General features: G+C 41.2%; 1 protein-coding gene across 1 annotated transcript; it reads right to left on the bottom strand.

The window, feature by feature from the left end:
- zgc:110329 (uncharacterized protein LOC550500 homolog) lies at window positions 1–19,080 on the bottom strand. The gene is made up of 8 exons (XM_063897061.1): window positions 18,805–19,080; window positions 10,696–10,881; window positions 8,713–8,787; window positions 8,520–8,615; window positions 7,259–7,375; window positions 5,495–5,551; window positions 3,132–3,248; window positions 1–1,227 (listed from the first exon to the last, which is right to left on the bottom strand). Exons 1-8 carry the CDS (start codon window positions 18,889–18,891, stop codon window positions 892–894), a joined length of 1,071 nt encoding a protein of 356 aa, XP_063753131.1. The 5' UTR covers window positions 18,892–19,080; the 3' UTR covers window positions 1–891.

The raw sequence follows: 19,080 nt of genomic DNA, 5'->3' as shown, positions 1-19,080 counted from the left end.
TTAACCTTTTAATCAATAACATATCCCAAAAATTGACCTTAAGATGATTTGCAAAAAAGCTGACTCATTCCCGATCTTTAGTGTCCTGTTCTTCTTTTTCTTTTGCAGTTTCCTGACCGGTGTCAATAACATTACGGTTCAAAGCTGGACGGGGATTATCCATCTCCCTATCCCACAAAAAGTTTGAGTATTTATCTCTACAGTACTTTATTTACCCGTTCATCGCATGCTAACAGGCTAAGCTAAGAACACGATCTCTGTCATTGTGTTTATGTTAGCATGCTAACACAGCGGCTAGCATGTGTTTTGGAATTACATGTTAGCAACCGTTGTTTTTATGACACAGACACTATTTCTCTAACAAGTCACAAGTGGCTGAATCAATAATGTTTACTATGACGGTGTGATTGCATTCTCAGGTCTATCCATCTATATTTAAAAGATGCTTGTTGTCGGAAGGGAAATCAGATCGGTTAAGGAAATGCTAAGCTAGCATTTAGGTAATCCGTTTTAACATGTGACAGGGAAGAAGCAGCGACTTCTGTCAGATTTTTTAGAGTCTTTGCATTGAATTAATATTTAAAATCAAGCCACGCAATTAAATAAGCCTTGCATCCGGTGTGAACGCACCATAGAGAAAATAAATTAAAAGTGATATAATGACATAAAACTTTAAATATCAACCGCTACAAACAAGAAAAAGTAAAACATTATTTTATAAAGCCAATGTTGCATGTCGCTTCTTCTTTTTTTCCTTCTTGTAAACATATTCAAAGTACTTCTGATCCCTTTAAGCTTGATCCAATGACGGAAACCGAAAAGTTAGTGCAACACAACTCCAACAATTACAACCACGAAAAAAAAAAAGGCAAAACACCCAGAAAAAGGCGCTCAGTGTTCCCGTTTCTGCTTCCGCCCGACGTCCACCTCGTCCAGCCCCGAGGAGGAGTGCGACACCTGCAGCATCTGGAGCTGCGAGTGTGTGCGCGGCGGCTGCTTCTTCAGCTTCTGCAGGTGGACGTCGATGGGGTCCAGGTCGGGTTCGACGACGGGGACGGGCAGGTAGCCACCGTCCCTCGGCAGACACATGCACCAGCCGGCGCCGGCCAGGTCCAGCTCGCTGTATTCCACCTCCTTCTTCTTCAGCTTGAAGTCCACCATGTCTGAGGACTCGCTCATGTCCACCAGCAGGTTCCAGAAGACGCAGCTCAGGATGATGCCCAGCAGCTGCAGAAAAAAAGGGGGCTTTGTTATAGTTTTTTCTACTTTAAAAAAAATACACACCATCAAGTTTCAAAGACTTTAAAGAGTGGTGCAAAGATGATGTGTTGTACTCCAACCCTGAAGCCAGCACCTCCCTGGTTCAATTGGATTTCTCTATGTTCTTGGATTTTGCAGAAAATAATCGAATCTGAAGAAAAAAGCTATACCAACCTATCAACCTATAGAGGAACTACAGCACGGTCACATGACTTCACGTCACCACCGCTAAGCTAAAGGCGGCTAATGTTGGGCTATAAAGGAACTACAGCACGGTCACATGACTTCACGTCACCACCGCTAAGCTAAAGGAGGCTAATGTTGGGCTATAAAGCAACTACAGCACGGTCACATGACTTCACGTCACCACTGCTAAGCTAAAGGCGGCTAATGTTGGGCTATAAAGGAACTACAGCACGGTCACATGACTTCACGTCACCACCGCTAAGCTAAAGGAGGCTAATGTTGGGCTATAAAGCAACTACAGCACGGTCACATGACTTCACGTCACCACCGCTAAGCTAAAGGCGGCTAATGTTGGGCTATAAAGGAACTACAGCACGGTCACATGACTTCACCTCACCACCGCTAAGCTAAAGGCGGCTAATGTTGGGCTATAAAGGAACTACAGCACGGTCACATGACTTCACCTCACCACCGCTAAGCTAAAGGCGGCTAATGTTGGGCTATAAAGGAACTACAGCACGGTCACATGACTTCACGTCACCACCTGCTAAGCTAAAGGAGGCTAATGTTGGGCGTGATGATGTTTAGTCGACTCATTTAGACACTTGTTAGCAACCGCTTAAAGTCCACCAGCGGGGTATTTACTGTGTAAAATTAAAAGCTCTTCAGCTTGTTTTAACCACTGACCCATTGCTATTTTTAATAAAGTAAACAACTGTTGATTTAAACAGTGAAAGATGAAGACTTGTAGTAAAAAGTGAAGTGAAAGCTTTGGATCCCTTCCCAGTAACAGAGGGGTGAGGGCACTCAAACAGACTGTGTTTATTTCAAAATGGACAAAATGTATGAGCTGTAATTTAATCTGTAGGAGTGGTGCTGGAGAGAACCAAAGCTATTTTTACTGTTGTTTTAGAAAAGTAATTATTGTAATCAATCCCCTCTGAAGGGGTGGGGCTGCGACAAGTATAAATTATTCATGGGAAGATTTGTGGGCAAAGGAATGTGTAGGCGACAAATTCAGATCAAACCACAATCTATTTAAAGAGTCCTCTCCTGCTGATGTTCAGGTGTATATCAGTATGTAGAGTCTCTACTTTAAAGAGTCCTCTCCTGCTGATGTTCAGGTGTATATCAGTATGTAGTGTCTCTACTTTAAAGAGTCCTCTCCTGCTGATGTTCAGGTGTATATCAGTATGTAGCGTCTCTACTTTAAAGAGTCCTCTCCTGCTGATGTTCAGGTGTATATCAGTATGTAGTGTCTCTACTTTAAAGAGTCCTCTCCTGCTGATGTTCAGGGGTATATCAGTATGTAGTGTCTCTACTTTAAAGAGTCCTCTCCTGCTGATGTTCAGGTGTATATCAGTATGTAGTGTCTCTACTTTAAAGAGTCCTCTCCTGCTGATGTTTAGGTGTATATCAGTATGTAGTGTCTCTACTTTAAAGAGTCCTCTCCTGCTGATGTTCAGGGGTATATCAGTATGTAGTGTCTCTACTTTAAAGAGTCCTCTCCTGCTGATGTTCAGGTGTATATCAGTATGTAGTGTCTCTACTTTAAAGAGTCCTCTCCTGCTGATGTTCAGGTGTATATCAGTAACAGGAAGTCAGGAGGTTAAAATGTTGCATTTGGAGGGAACCGGGCTGCAGAGCTCAGAGTCGGTGAGGTGCTGCGAGGAGTTTTAAATTACCTGCGGCAGGCCGATGGCGCAGCAGAGAGCCAACGTTATTCCTACGTTGTCGCTCATCCACAGGTTCACTGCGTGGATGCAGCCGCGCACGTGGATCACCTCGTGCAGGGTTTCACGCTGATGCACAGACCGGAGGGAGAGGGGGGAGGAAAGAGGGAAAAGTTTCAATATCAAACTCAACAGTCCCTGCTTCCAAAAATATGCATTCAAATGAAAACCAGTGACTCTTTAAAGTGTCCACTCAGTAGGAAGTACACACCAGGTCTGAAAATCTTAGTATAAAACATAAAACTCTTTCATCATAAAGCCTGAATGTTTTAAAAATGACAATTAAGTCGCAGTGCTATTTACACAGGCTGCACATTTAGTTAAAACTACTTTAACTTTAAAACTAAAATCTAATTGCGGTTCCATTGATCGTTATTGAGATTTCGCTTTTTAATTACCGTTTTTAAATGGCGTTTCATAATGCGCGTCTGCTGCTAGCTAAATAAAAACACCTGCCTTGAGATAACGATGCAGGATTGAAATCGTTAATTGACACGATGATGAAGAAATCACTCATTTAATGACACCTCTGTAGCCGTTAACACATCGTGCTTCCTCCCTTCTGGATATTGCACCAGAAGGGAGGACCTTTGGAACACAATAGGAAGATAACAACGCATTCTGGATGTTTGAGAATATACATTCATTTATTTTACTTAATAGTTTATTTTATTGTCGTTTAAGTTTATTTTATTCAATCAAAGTTAATTGATAAAGCTAAATATCACAAATCTTACCTTCCTCTCAGTTTACAGACTATGACCCCATATTTAGTGCAATTATTAGCGAGTTAGTTATAAGTTTAGTTCATTAAAGTAGTTGTTTATGCTTTGATTTTGAAGGCGGTGTTGGGCTAATGGTTCTTTGTGTTTACTGGAGACAGGTGTTGCTGGGATTAGTTCTTTTTTTTTTTACCAGGAAACTTCACAAGGACACCACAGGAAAGGCAAAGAGGGCCAAAACGGTTCTCCTTGTACTTTACTGATATCTACCCATTGATTATCTGCACAAAACTTTGCATTTCTTGCCTGGACTTTAGATCTTATCCCTGCTGGACGGTGCCTCAGCGGTGTTCATATTTTTGCCTTAATTTACTGTTTCATTTATTTTCTTTTATCTGCAGAGTAACTAAAGGTATTAAATAAATGAGTTGAAGAACACCTCTGAAATAACTACAAAATAGCACCTCAGAATTGTGCTTAGTTACTTTAAACCATCGTATGAAGTGTGAACCTGTGACATTAAAAAGAGGATCAAAAATAAACCACAGCATCTCCTTCTGCTTCTATGCGAGACGCATGTTTTCCTTCCCAACGATGAGCGTTTGCAGCTCGCTTCTCTGAACTGACGCTCACTGTGTGCTGCAGCTCTGAGGGATTTATCTGCTATTTGTGCCAGAGCTGGAAAACGGAGGTAATTATTTCTCCGATAATCGAGTCTCTCCTCTTCTTCTGCCAGTTGCTCCAGAATCTCCTTGATGCTCGATTCAAATCCTCCTCAAAGCAGAGACCTTACGTGTTGGATGGAGGAGGTTGCGACGCAGATAATGGTATCGTACTCCTTGTCTCAGACGCGTTTGTACAGCCTCCTTCTTTGTTGTTTTAACACCGTGGTTTGTTTCAGGCTCTCACTGAGGGGAGGACTTAGGGAATCAATGCCTCTGACGAGCCGACATCTTGTCATTTGTTCAAAGAGAGAAGTGTGAACTCATCCTCACCGGTGCAACGCGAGCGTACGTTTGTTTCAAAGAGCTTTCCATCGTGTAATATTCCACCCCTCTTTCGTTTCCTTCTTAAAGGTGGCAGGTTTCCTCTCAAACCCTTTCTTTCCTGCGCAATACTTCCACACTGCCCATATTTTTCACTTTGAACTCAACCACAGATGCATCTACGAGTGGTTTGTCTAAATCTGCAGCTACTGTTTTCCATATACACATGTCAAAGCCTAAATAGATATTCTTCACATGTCAATGGACGTGTCAAATGCAAAGTAGACCTGCAATGAAGCAATACTTTAAACTAGAGACTGAGACCATAAACTCGTCAGGAAAATGTAATAAATCAACTGAGAAGTAGGGACATTTTCTCATAGACTTCTATACAATCAGAGGACTCGCCCCCTGCTGGATATTAGAGAGAATGCAGGTTTAAAGCACTTCTGCAGAGAGTGTGAATAATAGGTTGCATGTAGTCTGTGTGTGCTGGGAGTTTTCTAAAGTCAGTTTATATTTTCCCTTAATAATCTCCTGAGGAATTCCCTTCAGGCGCAATGTTTTTGTGAAATCCTCAGTGAACGACTGTTTTGGTTCCTCTCACCTGTTGATCCAGATTTAGGGTCTTGTAGCCACACAGAGTGTTGACGACCTCTCCTACCTGCAAAGATTCAAAGTCAGAGAGTCAGAGAAACCCCTTAAAGAAAGCAGAGATGAGCCGAGACGACACTGAGGTGACCGGTCCATATTAACTGGACTTTGACCAAGTAAACGCTTTCTGCCATAATGTACCATGAAAAGGATTGCCCTTCGCACAATTTGAAGTGTGATTTTCAACCGCTGTGCCATGGGAAATTGTCCAAATTGACTTTATTGTTCCAAAGAAATATGATATAGCTCAAATCTAACAGTGCCGTGGCCCCACGTCACCTCTAAACGAAACACCGTCACTTCAAAACAAGAACACGGACTCTTTCGTCGGCCTGCGTAAACAAACAGGTAACTTTTATATGAAAAACCACAAAGATCTCAAAGCTGCTCAGCAGCTGAACTCGCAGCCAGATGTAAAGACTTGTCATTAAATGATCTTTATAGTTCTGCTGTAGTAGCCTATGATGTGTCATTTAGTACGATTTTTGGTTGTTGGTGCCCCCCCGGGAGTCAGCAGCAGCCGCTCTGATCGATTCTATAGCCCACAAAACGCTATCTCTTTGAGGACAGCGCTCTCAAGTTTGGGAGGCTTCAACGGTCGTCAAAGTCCTCTCTACTGATTAGGGTGAAGTGTATCCGCAGTGGACCAATGATTTGAGCCTTTGCAGACCAGTTACATGCACCAAAAACGATAGAACACACTACAGGAGAGGGAAACTCCTAAAAAGCCTTTCAGTGAAGTCCATCCCGAGTGGAACCAACTGGCCGAGGTAGCCTGTGATGTTGCGACTGCTGAGAAACAGCGTGAGTAGTAGTGTGTATTCCTTTCAAATAGAAAGTTTGAAAGAAAATCTGCAGCAGAACACCTTCCTTAAAAGCACTTCTTCCACTTCTGGAAATAGCTGACCCTGGTCTGCACTTCTTATCAATTGTTTTTTAAGCTCAATAATAAAAAACACAGATAAGGAATAATTTCTCCCCAACAGAAAAGATGGTGGGGAGTGGGGAATAAAGCTCCTCACATGGGGGGAGTTCCTCACCCCGACAGCCGGAGCGTTACCCTAAGTTTGCAAAAGGGTCTGGGCTGATAACAGCAGGAACCTGGACCTCGCTCGGCTCTGCACATCCACTATCTGGGCGCCGTGTGGAGGATTTTGTCATTAACTTCTCCGGTGCCGCTCCACCGCTCCAGAGACGCTATCAGGGTTGTGAGCATAGAGGGTATATATAGATAGATAGGGGGGGAGCTACAGGGACTTATATTTAATTTAAAGACGCTCCTTGAAGCCACAAACTAGACACTCACAATCAATCTGACGTGAGAATGGAAAAAGACAGCGGCTTATTTAATGTATTTAAAGCCAGCTTTGTGGAAATTGACCGCCTGATTATAGCCTTTGAACAGAACCCAGACCAACAATTATTTATTAATTACCAATTACTGGGCTGATTGTTTTTCTCATTTAAGCGTTTAGTCTTGAACTTTGTCTAAAAATTGTGGAAAATCCCAGTTTCTCAAAGTCTTCAAATGTGTTGTTTCGTCCGTCTGAAGAAAAGCAGGAAATCTCCAAACATTGAGACGCTGAAAACCGCCTTTTCTGACGTCAGCTGGTATGAAAGCATCAAATAAAAACTGCATACAACCGGTACAGTGTGTGTGTGTGTGTGTGCGTGTGCGTGTGCGTGTCTGTGTGCGCGCATGTGTTGCAGCACTCACCTTCTGACGGACACAGCAGGTGTAAGGGACCCCACAGGCCAAAGGACCGGTACCATTACAGAAATGGTACTGGTTCACCCCCCAGTCCTTATACTCGTCCCCTCCACAGCAGGAAAACTGGGAGACAAGACAGAAACCATGACAACCAGTAAGAAAGACATAATAACAATAAGGAAATTCCCAGAGAGTTTAGCCTCTGCAGACCATTTACATGCACTAAAACTTTAACCTTTCATATTCTTTGGATTTCTTCACTTGTTTGGCGTTTATAAAGCCGCATTTTAATCTTCAAAGTCACTAAATCAGTCAAATAAATGAAGGGGAGTAAAATGTACGGTATGTGTCTCTGAATGATGGCGGAATACAAGTATAGTAGCTGCTGGAAAAGGAAATTCCCAAGTATCTAAAAATTGTACTGAAGTGACTTTCCATCTCTGCACATTAACTGTCTCTGCACATCCTTAAAGTCTGACATTTATTCCAGACGAAGGAAGGACATCTGTGCTTAAAGCAGCGGAGGAGGAGGAGGAGGAATAAGAAGGGCACGATTCACCGCCCTTTTTATTGATGTTTGTGGTGAATAAAACAGCATGATCTCCGGTGAGCATGTTAGAGGAGCGAGGGGAGATAAAAGCTGCAGCTCATGGTTAAAGGTTACAGACATTTTGTTCTGCAGGTCACAGAAACTCAAAGCGCTGATACCAGGTCTGCGGTTCAGATTAGAGGTATATCTTGTACAGAGGACACGTGGGCAGATCCAAAACACACACCACAGCTGGCTCTATTTTACAGGAACTTGCTCTACACATTCCTTCATTTTGACTTGCATCTTTGAACTGTTTTATGTCTGTATATATTCTCTGTGGCCCTGTAGGAAGAGATGTACAACCACACAGCTTCGTATCAAAACTAAATCCAATCACAAAGATATCTAGACTCCGCAATCGAGCACTGAAGTCCTGGTTCATTCATTCCTCACGCCCCGTATCGACTACTGTAACGCTGTCCTCTGTGGCTTTCAATCCTCAATAAATGCCAATCCATGCAGCACTCTAGAGCCCGGACTATCACCCTCACCAAGTCTTCAGACCACAACACCCCCAGACTCATCCAACTGGCTCCTTTTACAACACCAGGTACAAATACTTCGCCTAGAAAGCAGTATTACTATTAAGAGCATCATTTTATAACAAGTCATACTTTCTGTCCAACAGCACTTCCTGTCTCAGTTTGTATTTGTATGGATTAGATATCAAACCACCTTTTGCTGCATGTAGTCCAGGATGTTCTTGAAGTCCAGATCGTCGTAGTAGTGTTTGATTCCTTCTCGTATACTGCTCTGAAACAGGGCCGAAGTCTGAGGAGAGGAAACACAGAGGAGGTCAGCGCCATGAGGCTATCACTAAGGATTATATCTGAGAAAGTGGAGGAAAAGAGACTTAAATAGTGTTTACCTTGTTCTCGAAGATGAGAGCCAGGGTGAGCCCGATGACCTGGAGGAGCAGCAACACACAGAGGACACAGAGGAACTGTGGAGGCAGGGAATAAGACACCTTTATGTACACAACTCAGGGGTAAAACGTACAAAAAAAAAGGCTTCAGTATCAAATACTTGTCCTCAAGGCTCCATCCTGGGGCCTCTTCATTTTACCATCCACATGCTTCCACTTCCTCAGATATGGACAACCAGTTACCGTAGCTATGCAGACGACACACACATTTACATTACAATCTCACCAGGGGGCTAAGGTCCAATTCAGGCACTGAGTAAAATCATTTAACAACTCAGGGACTGAATGGGTTAGGGTCTTCTTCAATTAGACAAAAACTGAGCAAATTGTTTCTGGCTGAGCTTCAGTCTGCAATGTGTAAACCAATGGAATACGAATCAGAAATCTAGTTGCAGTCATTAACTCTGACCCGAATTTCAAAGTGTTTGAAGTCAGCCTGAGAATATATCGAAGGTTAAAGGAGTAATGTCTAGGGTTGGGCACCGAAACGCGGTGCCAATAGGGCACCGGTTCCGACATAAACGGTAGTAACGAGACCGGATAAGAACAAACATTTCGGTGCCAGACTTTTTTTTTTATACTGCCCCCTGGAGTTCCGGCGTCAACTTGAGGTTGTTGAACCTGATGTCGGTGCCGCTACTCAGCACACTTGTTGATCAGAACTGAGCGAGAGGATCAATAAAGATGCCGGAAGTAAAACGCTCCAAGGTTTGGCTTCATTTCACATCTAAGGATGCAGATTCTGCGACATGCAACACATGTCTTAAGCAATAGCATGCAAGGGAGGTATCACTTCTAATTTAATGAAACATCTGACGGTGCATGGAGTTTATTTAAAAGCCGATTTGATAAATTACGTGACGAAAGGCCAAGCACTTCAACGGCAGCAGCCAGTGTCGGACAAATAGAAGATGCCGGAAGCTGGCCTCTCTACATTGGTTTATTTATTACTATATGTTACTTGTATTTATATTGCTTAAAGATTTAAGTTAATACTGTGTTCAATTTGGCCCTGGAAATAAAAGGGTATTGTTTTTTGACCACGTGTGTGCGTTTTCGTTTTTTTAAGTACCGGTTTGAGAACCGTTTCGGCACCGGAACCGTTTCAAAAATACCGAGTAGGCACCGGTATCGGATAAAACCCAACCGATACCCAACCCTAGTAATGTCCCAGCAGGATTTGAAAAACGCTTTGAAGGATTGTTTAAATCTGTATTTGCTTGACTGATTTTAAATGCAGCTAAAGGCTTTTTAGGGTGTTCGCTCTCCTGCAGCGTGTTCTATACGTTTTAGTGCATGTAAATGGTCTGCAAAGGCTACAATCCCTGGGTTCCCTATAGAGGGAAACTCCCTCACACTCCTGCCTGAAACGCCTCCATTGGACTCCTTTGTTTACTTTCTGAACATGGTGACATCATTTTGTGAAACTTGCGCTTCTATTGGCTAGAGCTCCAACACATTGTACGTGATAGGCTAAGGGGCGGGACATCTCTAAGCCGTCAGTATGAGAAAACTAAAGAGCTTTCTGAACATTAAAGCATGGAAACATGTCCCAGGAGAGGAGATACATACACATATGAACCTGGAAGTTAGACTGATATGTCAGATTCAATGCCTGTAATCTATTTTGAAAAGCGCTGGCCTTGCACACGCTGCCGTTATCTTTGAACCTCGGACTGGAATCAAATGTTATCTATTTTTTTGCTTTAGAAATAATGTTATTTATTGTTATTTGAATGAAAATCAAGCGACAGAAAATATGTTATCAAAGTCTCTGCAGTGTGTTGCTTTGAAGGAAACACAAATCCGACCACCACACTGACACTCTTCTTGGAAATGCTCGGGGGGGTAAAGTTATCTTTCTGCGCACAACATGTACAACGAAGACACACTGCACTGCACTGCCCCCCCCCCCCACCTCCTCACCATGTGCAGCAGGGTCTTGTTGTCCCTCAGGGAGCCCACCATGCCCACCACGGACACGGTGAACATCACCAGGCCCAGCAGGATGAGCACCACGGCGGGGGCCAGGAACAGGCCCTCCAGGGTCCGGTTCTTCTGCCGCTCCACTTCAGCGTAGACCCCCACACACAGCACACAGAGCCCCATCAGCTGCAGAGAGAGGGGGCAGGGTGGGTTAATGGGATAAACACACTCACTGTCCTCCGGAAAAATAACAAACAGTGTGGAGGTTTTGGGACGCAGTGTTAGTGAAGCTGGTGTCTGACATTAGAGAGCCCTTCTTAAATGCACTTAAAGAGTCCCTCCATTTCCTGTAGTGTGTGCTATATGTTCTAGTGCATGTAAATGGTCTGCAGAGGCTCAAATCCCTGTGTTCCCCCCCAGAGGGAGTTTCTCTCTCTGTTTAAATCAAACCACGAAATGTTTTGGCATGTCCCTCCCAGCATGTGAACGCTCCACTGAAATCCAGACTAATGAACTTCTTTTAAGTGGATTTGTTTCCTCTTAAGGACGGATTTGGCTCCAGCCCACACAAACTGAAACTCTATCCACTTAGTTGAGTCGTGCAGTGAGTGAAGATGATGGGCCCGGCCCTTCAATGGAAACAGATTCAGATAAGTTCTGATTGGCTGTGCAACAAACCCGTGGTGACACCGTGTGCAACAAGCCAACAACAACAGAAAGATCCCTGCTGCTGATAAACTCCTACCCACAGTTCCAGGGATTAGAAACAACACTTGGGATTATTCCATCTGGAGCAGTACAACATCTGGTTCATATCTATATTAATACTTAAATGAGACAATTATTGTCATTTCTACACATTTGAGGTTTTTCTCCTATAATTTTATTCTATTGATTTCATCTTTGTTTTGGATATTTCACTTTAAGTTCCTGAGTTTATTGAACATGTGTTATTCTTTTGCTTGACCTGATTGTTTCTAAACATATATTTATATTTTCAACCCGATTTTACAGATTTATTGTTGTTATATGTTGTAAAAGAAAGTGGGCATCTGACCTTAACTTCTGATGTTGAAATAAAGTTCAATTCTAATGATTTTTTCACCTGATTGTTCCCCAGGATAAATTAAGTACTCTGAAAGGAAATGTAATTAAAATGTTCTTGTATTAGTTTATCTTTATAATGGCTTGCTTTCTCTGCAACACTTCATTTCAATCCTGTATTTCCTTTATTTTAAAAGCTCTAAAGCTCTACCACACCACAGAGCTCCACTATCACTCCTGAAATGAGTGGTTGAATTGGTTTACTAGGCACACAGGTTTCCCAGTTCATAACTCCCAAAATGTGGGGAAGATGGACTGCACATGACGCGGGGTAAAGGCTATAAAAGGGAAGTACATGATTATGGGACGAGAAAATGGGAAAATTGTGTTGTTGTGGTAATATGGCTGCATCATCTCAGCCATCATCGCTTCAAAGTGCACACATCCCTCTTTTCCTCGTATAATATTATAAGGAAAACACAGACTATATAGCCGAGTAAACATACCATTACGACAAAGAGAATATAGAATTCAGATTCAGGAAAATAAACTGCAAAACTCTACTGAAAACGTACTCGTTCATCGTAGAAAAGCAGGGATTTTTGCGTTTGCAGACCATTTACATGCACTAAAACCTAGAACACATTACAGGAAAAGGAAAAATCCAAAAAGCAGAACAGAGCCTCTTTTAGTGTTTTCTGTACAGCTGTCAGTAAATATAGTGGAGCCAACAGTATAATATGACATGGAGCGGAGTAGAAGTATAGAGAAAACTAACCAGAGATGCAAAATAGTTTCCTGCCAATCAACTAATTGAGCAGTGCTCCAGCTCTAACCACAACTACTGATGATAATTATACTGAATATCAGTGTATTTTTCCATAATTTCCATGTTGAAAGTGTTCAATAGGTATGACCCTGCAGGTATGCACTTCAATGTCTTGTTTAGTCAGTCACAAACCCAAAGATAAGCACTTTAAAATTAGATTAAACTCAAATATCTTAATTTTTTTAGGCAGAAAAAGAGCATTTTCTAACATTTTTGCATGAAATGGAACTTAATGTAGGACTTGAGAAATCTCACTGAAAACAGCATTTTCTGTGTAATTGCTGCAGCTCTACCCTTCAGAACAGTGCTTTGATAACTGTATTCAGATGCTTTCCACCACTGCAGCTGGTCAGCACACTGGATTACCGTGCCTTTAAGCGCATCAACGTGATTAATAAGACTACCCAAGTTTAACCCTTTGTGCACGCTAAAAAACAACTGTAACACATCCATAGAGTCCATGCTGACAATCGACTCGAGGACGGAGTGTTGCAGCCCGTTGGTATTTAACTAAGTGCTCGGAGAAGCAGACACACACACACACACACACACACACACACACACACACACACACAGCGTTTGCTTCCCCGATATTGATCTTTCTATTGGAAACTGAGGCAATCTGCCTTAAGAGCAAAAGGTCCGTCTGCTTCAACTCGATTTACTGCTCACAGCCTCCATAAGGCACTGAGGCTAGATCTGGAGCAGATCCCAAAGTCAGCCGTAATAATGAAGACAGGAGACAGACTTTGTACCAGTGGATCTGACAGGTCCAAAAAAGATAAAGGACAAAATGCCAGGACATTGGGAAGCTTATCCTATAATCGATCTCCAGCTTCAGAGCGATTCTCATATCAGAATACACCTGATCATCAGCAGGAGAGGACTCTTTAAAGTAGAGACACTACATACTGATATACACCTGAACATCAGCAGGAGAGGACTCTTTAAAGTAGAGACTCTACATACGGATATACACCTGAACATCAGCAGGAGAGGACTCTTTAAAGTAGAGACTCTACATACTGATATACACCTGAACATCAGCAGGAGAGGACTCTTTAAAGTAGAGACACTACATACTGATATACACCTGATCATCAGCAGGAGAGGACTCTTTAAAGTAGAGACACTACATACTGATATACACCTGATCATCAGCAGGAGAGGACTCTTTAAAGTAGAGACTCTACATACTGATATACACCTGAACATCAGCAGGAGAGGACTCTTTAAAGTAGAGACTCTACATACTGATATACACCTGAACATCAGCAGGAGAGGACTCTTTAAAGTAGAGACTCTACATACTGATATACACCTGAACATCAGCAGGAGAGGACTCTTTAAAGTAGAGACTCTACATACGGATATACACCTGAACATCAGCAGGAGAGGACTCTTTAAAGTAGAGACTCTACATACTGATATACACCTGAACATCAGCAGGAGAGGACTCTTTAAAGTAGAGACTCTACATACTGATATACACCTGAACATCAGCAGGAGAGGACTCTTTAAAGTAGAGACACTACATACTGATATACACCTGAACATCAGCAGGAGAGGACTCTTTAAAGTAGAGACGCTACATACTGATATACACCTGAACATCAGCAGGAGAGGACTCTTTAAAGTAGAGACTCTACATACTGATATACACCTGAACATCAGCAGGAGAGGACTCTTTAAAGTAGAGACTCTACATACTGATATACACCTGAACATCAGCAGGAGAGGACTCTTTAAAGTAGAGACGCTACATACTGATATACACCTGAACATCAGCAGGAGAGGACTCTTTAAAGTAGAGACTCTACATACTGATATACACCTGAACATCAGCAGGAGAGGACTCTTTAAAGTAGAGACTCTACATACTGATATACACCTGAACATCAGCAGGAGAGGACTCTTTAAAGTAGAGACGCTAAATTACTTTACTGTGAGCTTTTGCTTCTCTTTCTGCCGTAGGAGGCGAGACAGAAAGGTTGTCTGGAGTGCTAATGGCATCAAACTACCCATGTTTAGGAGTAATATTCAATAATGTGCTTCAGGATGAATATATCTCAACAAACACAGACAGTCTGGCAGATTTACGGAGGTCCAAATTGAATATTATTCCGACAACGTTCCTGCAGATAAGTGTTGTTGGGGTGAGATGGAGAGTCAGAACACAGCAGGGGGTTGTTAGCGGGCCGATAATGGCGGAGGATCAATCATATCTACGTCTTCATGACCTGATGGGTCCTAAATTTAACTCCAGGACAGTAATAATCAACTAAAGTGGCCTGAGAGTCGGCGCTGGATGGATGTCGACCATTCTCGAATGAACAATTAACTCCTGATGGTCATTTTTGTTGCACTTTCATGTGATTCAGGTTCCAAAAGCATCAAAATACACGGATGGAGGTTTTTATAAAGAAGAGGGTGCTTCTAAGCCCTGGATGACCTAGAATCCTGAAGAGGAGAAACCTTTGGTAGAATTAAGGATAACTCTGATCCTATAAATGTATATTTCACACTAAAACAGCTTAAATATGTTCTTCTCCTCTCCCTGGTAGAGGCAGTGTTATTTGAACCATATCCTCACTTGCAGGACAGATGTTTAATATCATGAATATTTCGCAACTTCTGTTGCAGCTTTTAAATGAAGTACAAAATCCAATTCATCCATCAGAGGCATATTATCTACCCTTTCCTGTGTTAAAGGGGCCTCATTCTGCTCATTTTCAGGTGTATATTTGTATTTGGTGTCTCTACTTTGCTCACCTTATTTCATGAACATGCCCGGACACATTTTAAAACTGGTTTTGAAATAATAAAGTGAACATTTGACAAGAATTAAGAAGTAGAAGTACTCAGATCTTAGTACAAGTAGAAGTACTCAGATCTTGTACTTGAGTAAAGTAGAAGTACTCAGATCTTGTACTTGAGTAAAGTAGAAGTACTCAGATCTTGTACTTGAGTAAAGTAGAAGTACTCAGATCTTGTACTTGAGTAAAGTAGAAGTACTCAGATCTTGTACTTGAGTAAAGTAGAAGTACTCAGATCTTGTACTTGAGTAAAGTAGAAGTACTCAGGTCTTGTACTTGAGTAAAGTAGAAGTACTCAGATCTTGTACTTGAGTAAAGTAGAAGTACTCAGATATTGTACTTGAGTAAAGTACAAGTACTCAGGTCTTGTACTTGAGTAAAGTACAAGTACTCAGGTCTTGTACTTGAGTAAAAGTAGAAGTACTCAGGTCTTGTACTTGAGTAAAGTAGAAGTACTCAGATCTTGTACTTGAGTAAAGTAGAAGTACTCAGATCTTGTACTTGAGTAAAATAAGAAGTACTCAGGTCTTGTACTTGAGTAAAGTAGAAGTACTCAGGTCTTGTACTTGAGTAAAGTAGAAGTACTCAGGTCTTGTACTTGAGTAAAATTAGAAGTACTCAGGTCTTGTACTTGAGTAAAGTAGAAGTACTCAGGTCTTGTACTTGAATAAAAGTAGAAGTACTCAAGTCTTGTACTTGAGTAAAGTAGAAGTACTCAGGTCTTGTACTTGAGTAAAGTAGAAGTACTCAGGTCTTGTACTTGAGTAAAGTAGAAGTACTCAGGTCTTGTACTTGAGTAAAAGTAGAAGTACTCAGGTCTTGTACTTGAGTAAAGTAGAAGTACTCAGGTCTTGTACTTGAGTAAAGTAGAAGTACTCAGGTCTTGTACTTGAGTAAAGTAGAAGTACTCAGATCTTGTACTTGAGTAAAGTAGAAGTACTCAGGTCTTGTACTTGAGTAAAGTACAAGTACTCAGGTATTGTACTTGAGTAAAAGTAGAAGTACTCAGATCTTGTACTTGAGTAAAGTAGAAGTACTCAGGTCTTGTACTTGAGTAAAGTAGAAGTACTCAGATATTGTACTTGAGTAAAGTACAAGTACTCAGGTCTTGTACTTGAGTAAAGTACAAGTACTCAGGTCTTGTACGAGTAAAGTACAAGTACTCAGGTCTTGTACTTGAGTAAAAGTAGAAGTACTCAGGTCTTGTACTTGAGTAAAAGTAGAAGTACTCAGATCTTGTACTTGAGTAAAGTAGAAGTACTCAGATCTTGTACTTGAGTAAAGTAGAAGTACTCAGGTCTTGTACTTGAGTAAAGTACAAGTACTCAGGTCTTGTACTTGAGTAAAAGTAGAAGTACTCAGGTCTTGTACTTGAGTAAAGTAGAAGTACTCAGGTCTTGTACTTGAGTAAAGTAGAAGTACTCAGGTCTTGTACTTGAGTAAAGTAGAAGTACTCAGGTCTTGTACTTGAGTAAAGTAGAAGTACTCAGGTCTTGTACTTGAGTAAAGTACAAGTACTCAGGTCTTGTACTTGAGTAAAGTACAAGTACTCAGGTCTTGTACTTGAGTAAAAGTAGAAGTACTCAGGTCTTGTACTTGAGTAAAGTAGAAGTACTCAGGTCTTGTACTTGAGTAAAGTACAAGTACTCAGGTCTTGTACTTGAGTAAAGTAGAAGTACTCAGGTCTTGTACTTGAGTAAAGTAGAAGTACTCAGGTCTTGTACTTGAGTAAAGTAGAAGTACTCAGGTCTTGTACTTGAGTAAAGTAGAAGTACTCAGGTCTTGTACTTGAGCAAAGTAGAAGTACTCAGGTTTTGTTCTTGAGTAAAGTAGAAGTACTCAGGTCTTGTACTTGAGTAAAGTACAAGTACTCAGGTCTTGTACTTGAGTAAAGTACAAGTACTCAGGTCTTGTACTTGAGTAAAAGTACAAGTACTCAGGTCTTGTACTTGAGTAAAAGTAGAAGTACTCAGGTCTTGTACTTGAGTAAAGTAGAAGTACTCAGGTCTTGTACTTGAGTAAAGTAGAAGTACTCAGGTCTTGTACTTGAGTAAAGTAGAAGTACTCAGGTCTTGTACTTGAGTAAAGTAGAAGTACTCAGGTCTTGTACTTGAGTAAAGTAGAAGTACTCAGGTTTTGTTCTTGAGTAAAGTAGAAGTACTCAGGTCTTGTACTTGAGTAAAGTACAAGTACTCAGGTCTTGTACTTGAGTAAAGTAGAAGTACTCAGGTCTTGTACTTGAGTAAAGTAGAAGTACTCAGGTCTTGTACTTGAGTAAAGTAGAAGTACCAGAGTGTAGGAATACTCTGTCACAGTGAAAGTATTCTAAATGTTCCTCCAGTGAAAGTAGAAAGTACTCTCCTCTAAATGTACTTAAAGTAGCGACAGTAAAAGTAGTCATTGTCTGATTGGTCCATTTCAGAATAATATCTCTGATATGTTTTATAATGATTGATCATTAAAGTGTTCTCAGAGCTGGTAAAGGTGCAGCTAGTTCTAATGGCTTTGTATACTGCAGGGTAGCTGCTGGATTTACTGCAGGTGAACTACAGTCTGATTTAAGGGAGATTATATTTACCATCAGTAATCCAAAGTACACGTCCCTTTTACTCCACTGCTGGTTTGGTCAAATCAATAATAAAAGGCGCTTTTCAGCCTGCTCTTATTTACTGTCGGCAAAGCTATTTACCCACAGCCGTCCCTTTAACTGCATCCAACGCCCTGCACCACCGTGCTGCTTGCTACCAGTGATCGAGTAAAATGATAAAAACAATCAAAAATGCAATTGTAATATCCAATTATACTGAAATAAATCATGGCATGGCTTAACATGATTGTAGTGAGTAAGGATTAGCAAATATAAGGATGCATGATGTCTATCTTACCGGCTAACGATCTGCTAGCTAGTATCCCCAAAACTCCACACCAAATCCCAGGAGAAAATATGACAATTTAACATGACATGGCCTTACAACAAGAAGAAAACGTTTTATATCATAATGTATGACTTAAATGATAATTACTATAGTCTTCTGGTGAATACGGCATGAGTCCTAGCTTTAAATGTCCATAAAATCTATAGTAAAGCTGCAACAATAACGCCCAAAACTGGGGGTGATAACAGGCTTCATAAGGAGGCAGATCCGTGTTTAAAAATCAAATTGTGATCCAAATAGTCGTGGTCGTTGTTTGATTTATATGCCGATGTGTCGAATATATGGTATAGATTCATAATATGTCTGATTGTATGTAGTAACATGTGTGAATAAACAAGGAAAATGTAAAACATTTAAACACAGTTTATATGAATGAGGTTTGGCGAGAGGATGCTAGTGGGTGTTTCGCGTCCACTACCAGTAGCATACACTGTTGCAGATTAAAATGGCTAATATAATGTCAACAAATGGACAGCAAACTTACCGAAAACAGCATTGAGTAGATGTTTAAGGTGAATTTGATGAAGTAGTAGAAGTGGTTTGTTTTCCTTAATTCAGAATAGGACGGCATGGCTGCTGATGCTAACAAACTAGCGGTTAGTTCAGGGGAAATAATAATAACGATACCTCAAATATTCTTAATGAAATAAAATACGGTTTTAAACGGAGCTAACTGATTTTCATATATATAGCAGCCCTCATTTCCCACATACTAACGTTGGTAAAGACCGCAACAATAACCACTTCCGTTTAGCCGGAA

This window comes from Eleginops maclovinus, chromosome 12 (assembly GCF_036324505.1).
Source record: "Eleginops maclovinus isolate JMC-PN-2008 ecotype Puerto Natales chromosome 12, JC_Emac_rtc_rv5, whole genome shotgun sequence".
NCBI classification, from domain to species: Eukaryota; Metazoa; Chordata; class Actinopteri; order Perciformes; family Eleginopidae; genus Eleginops; species Eleginops maclovinus.
Note: the sequence above shows the minus strand (reverse complement) of the source record. Positions and strands in the feature narration are given on the sequence as shown.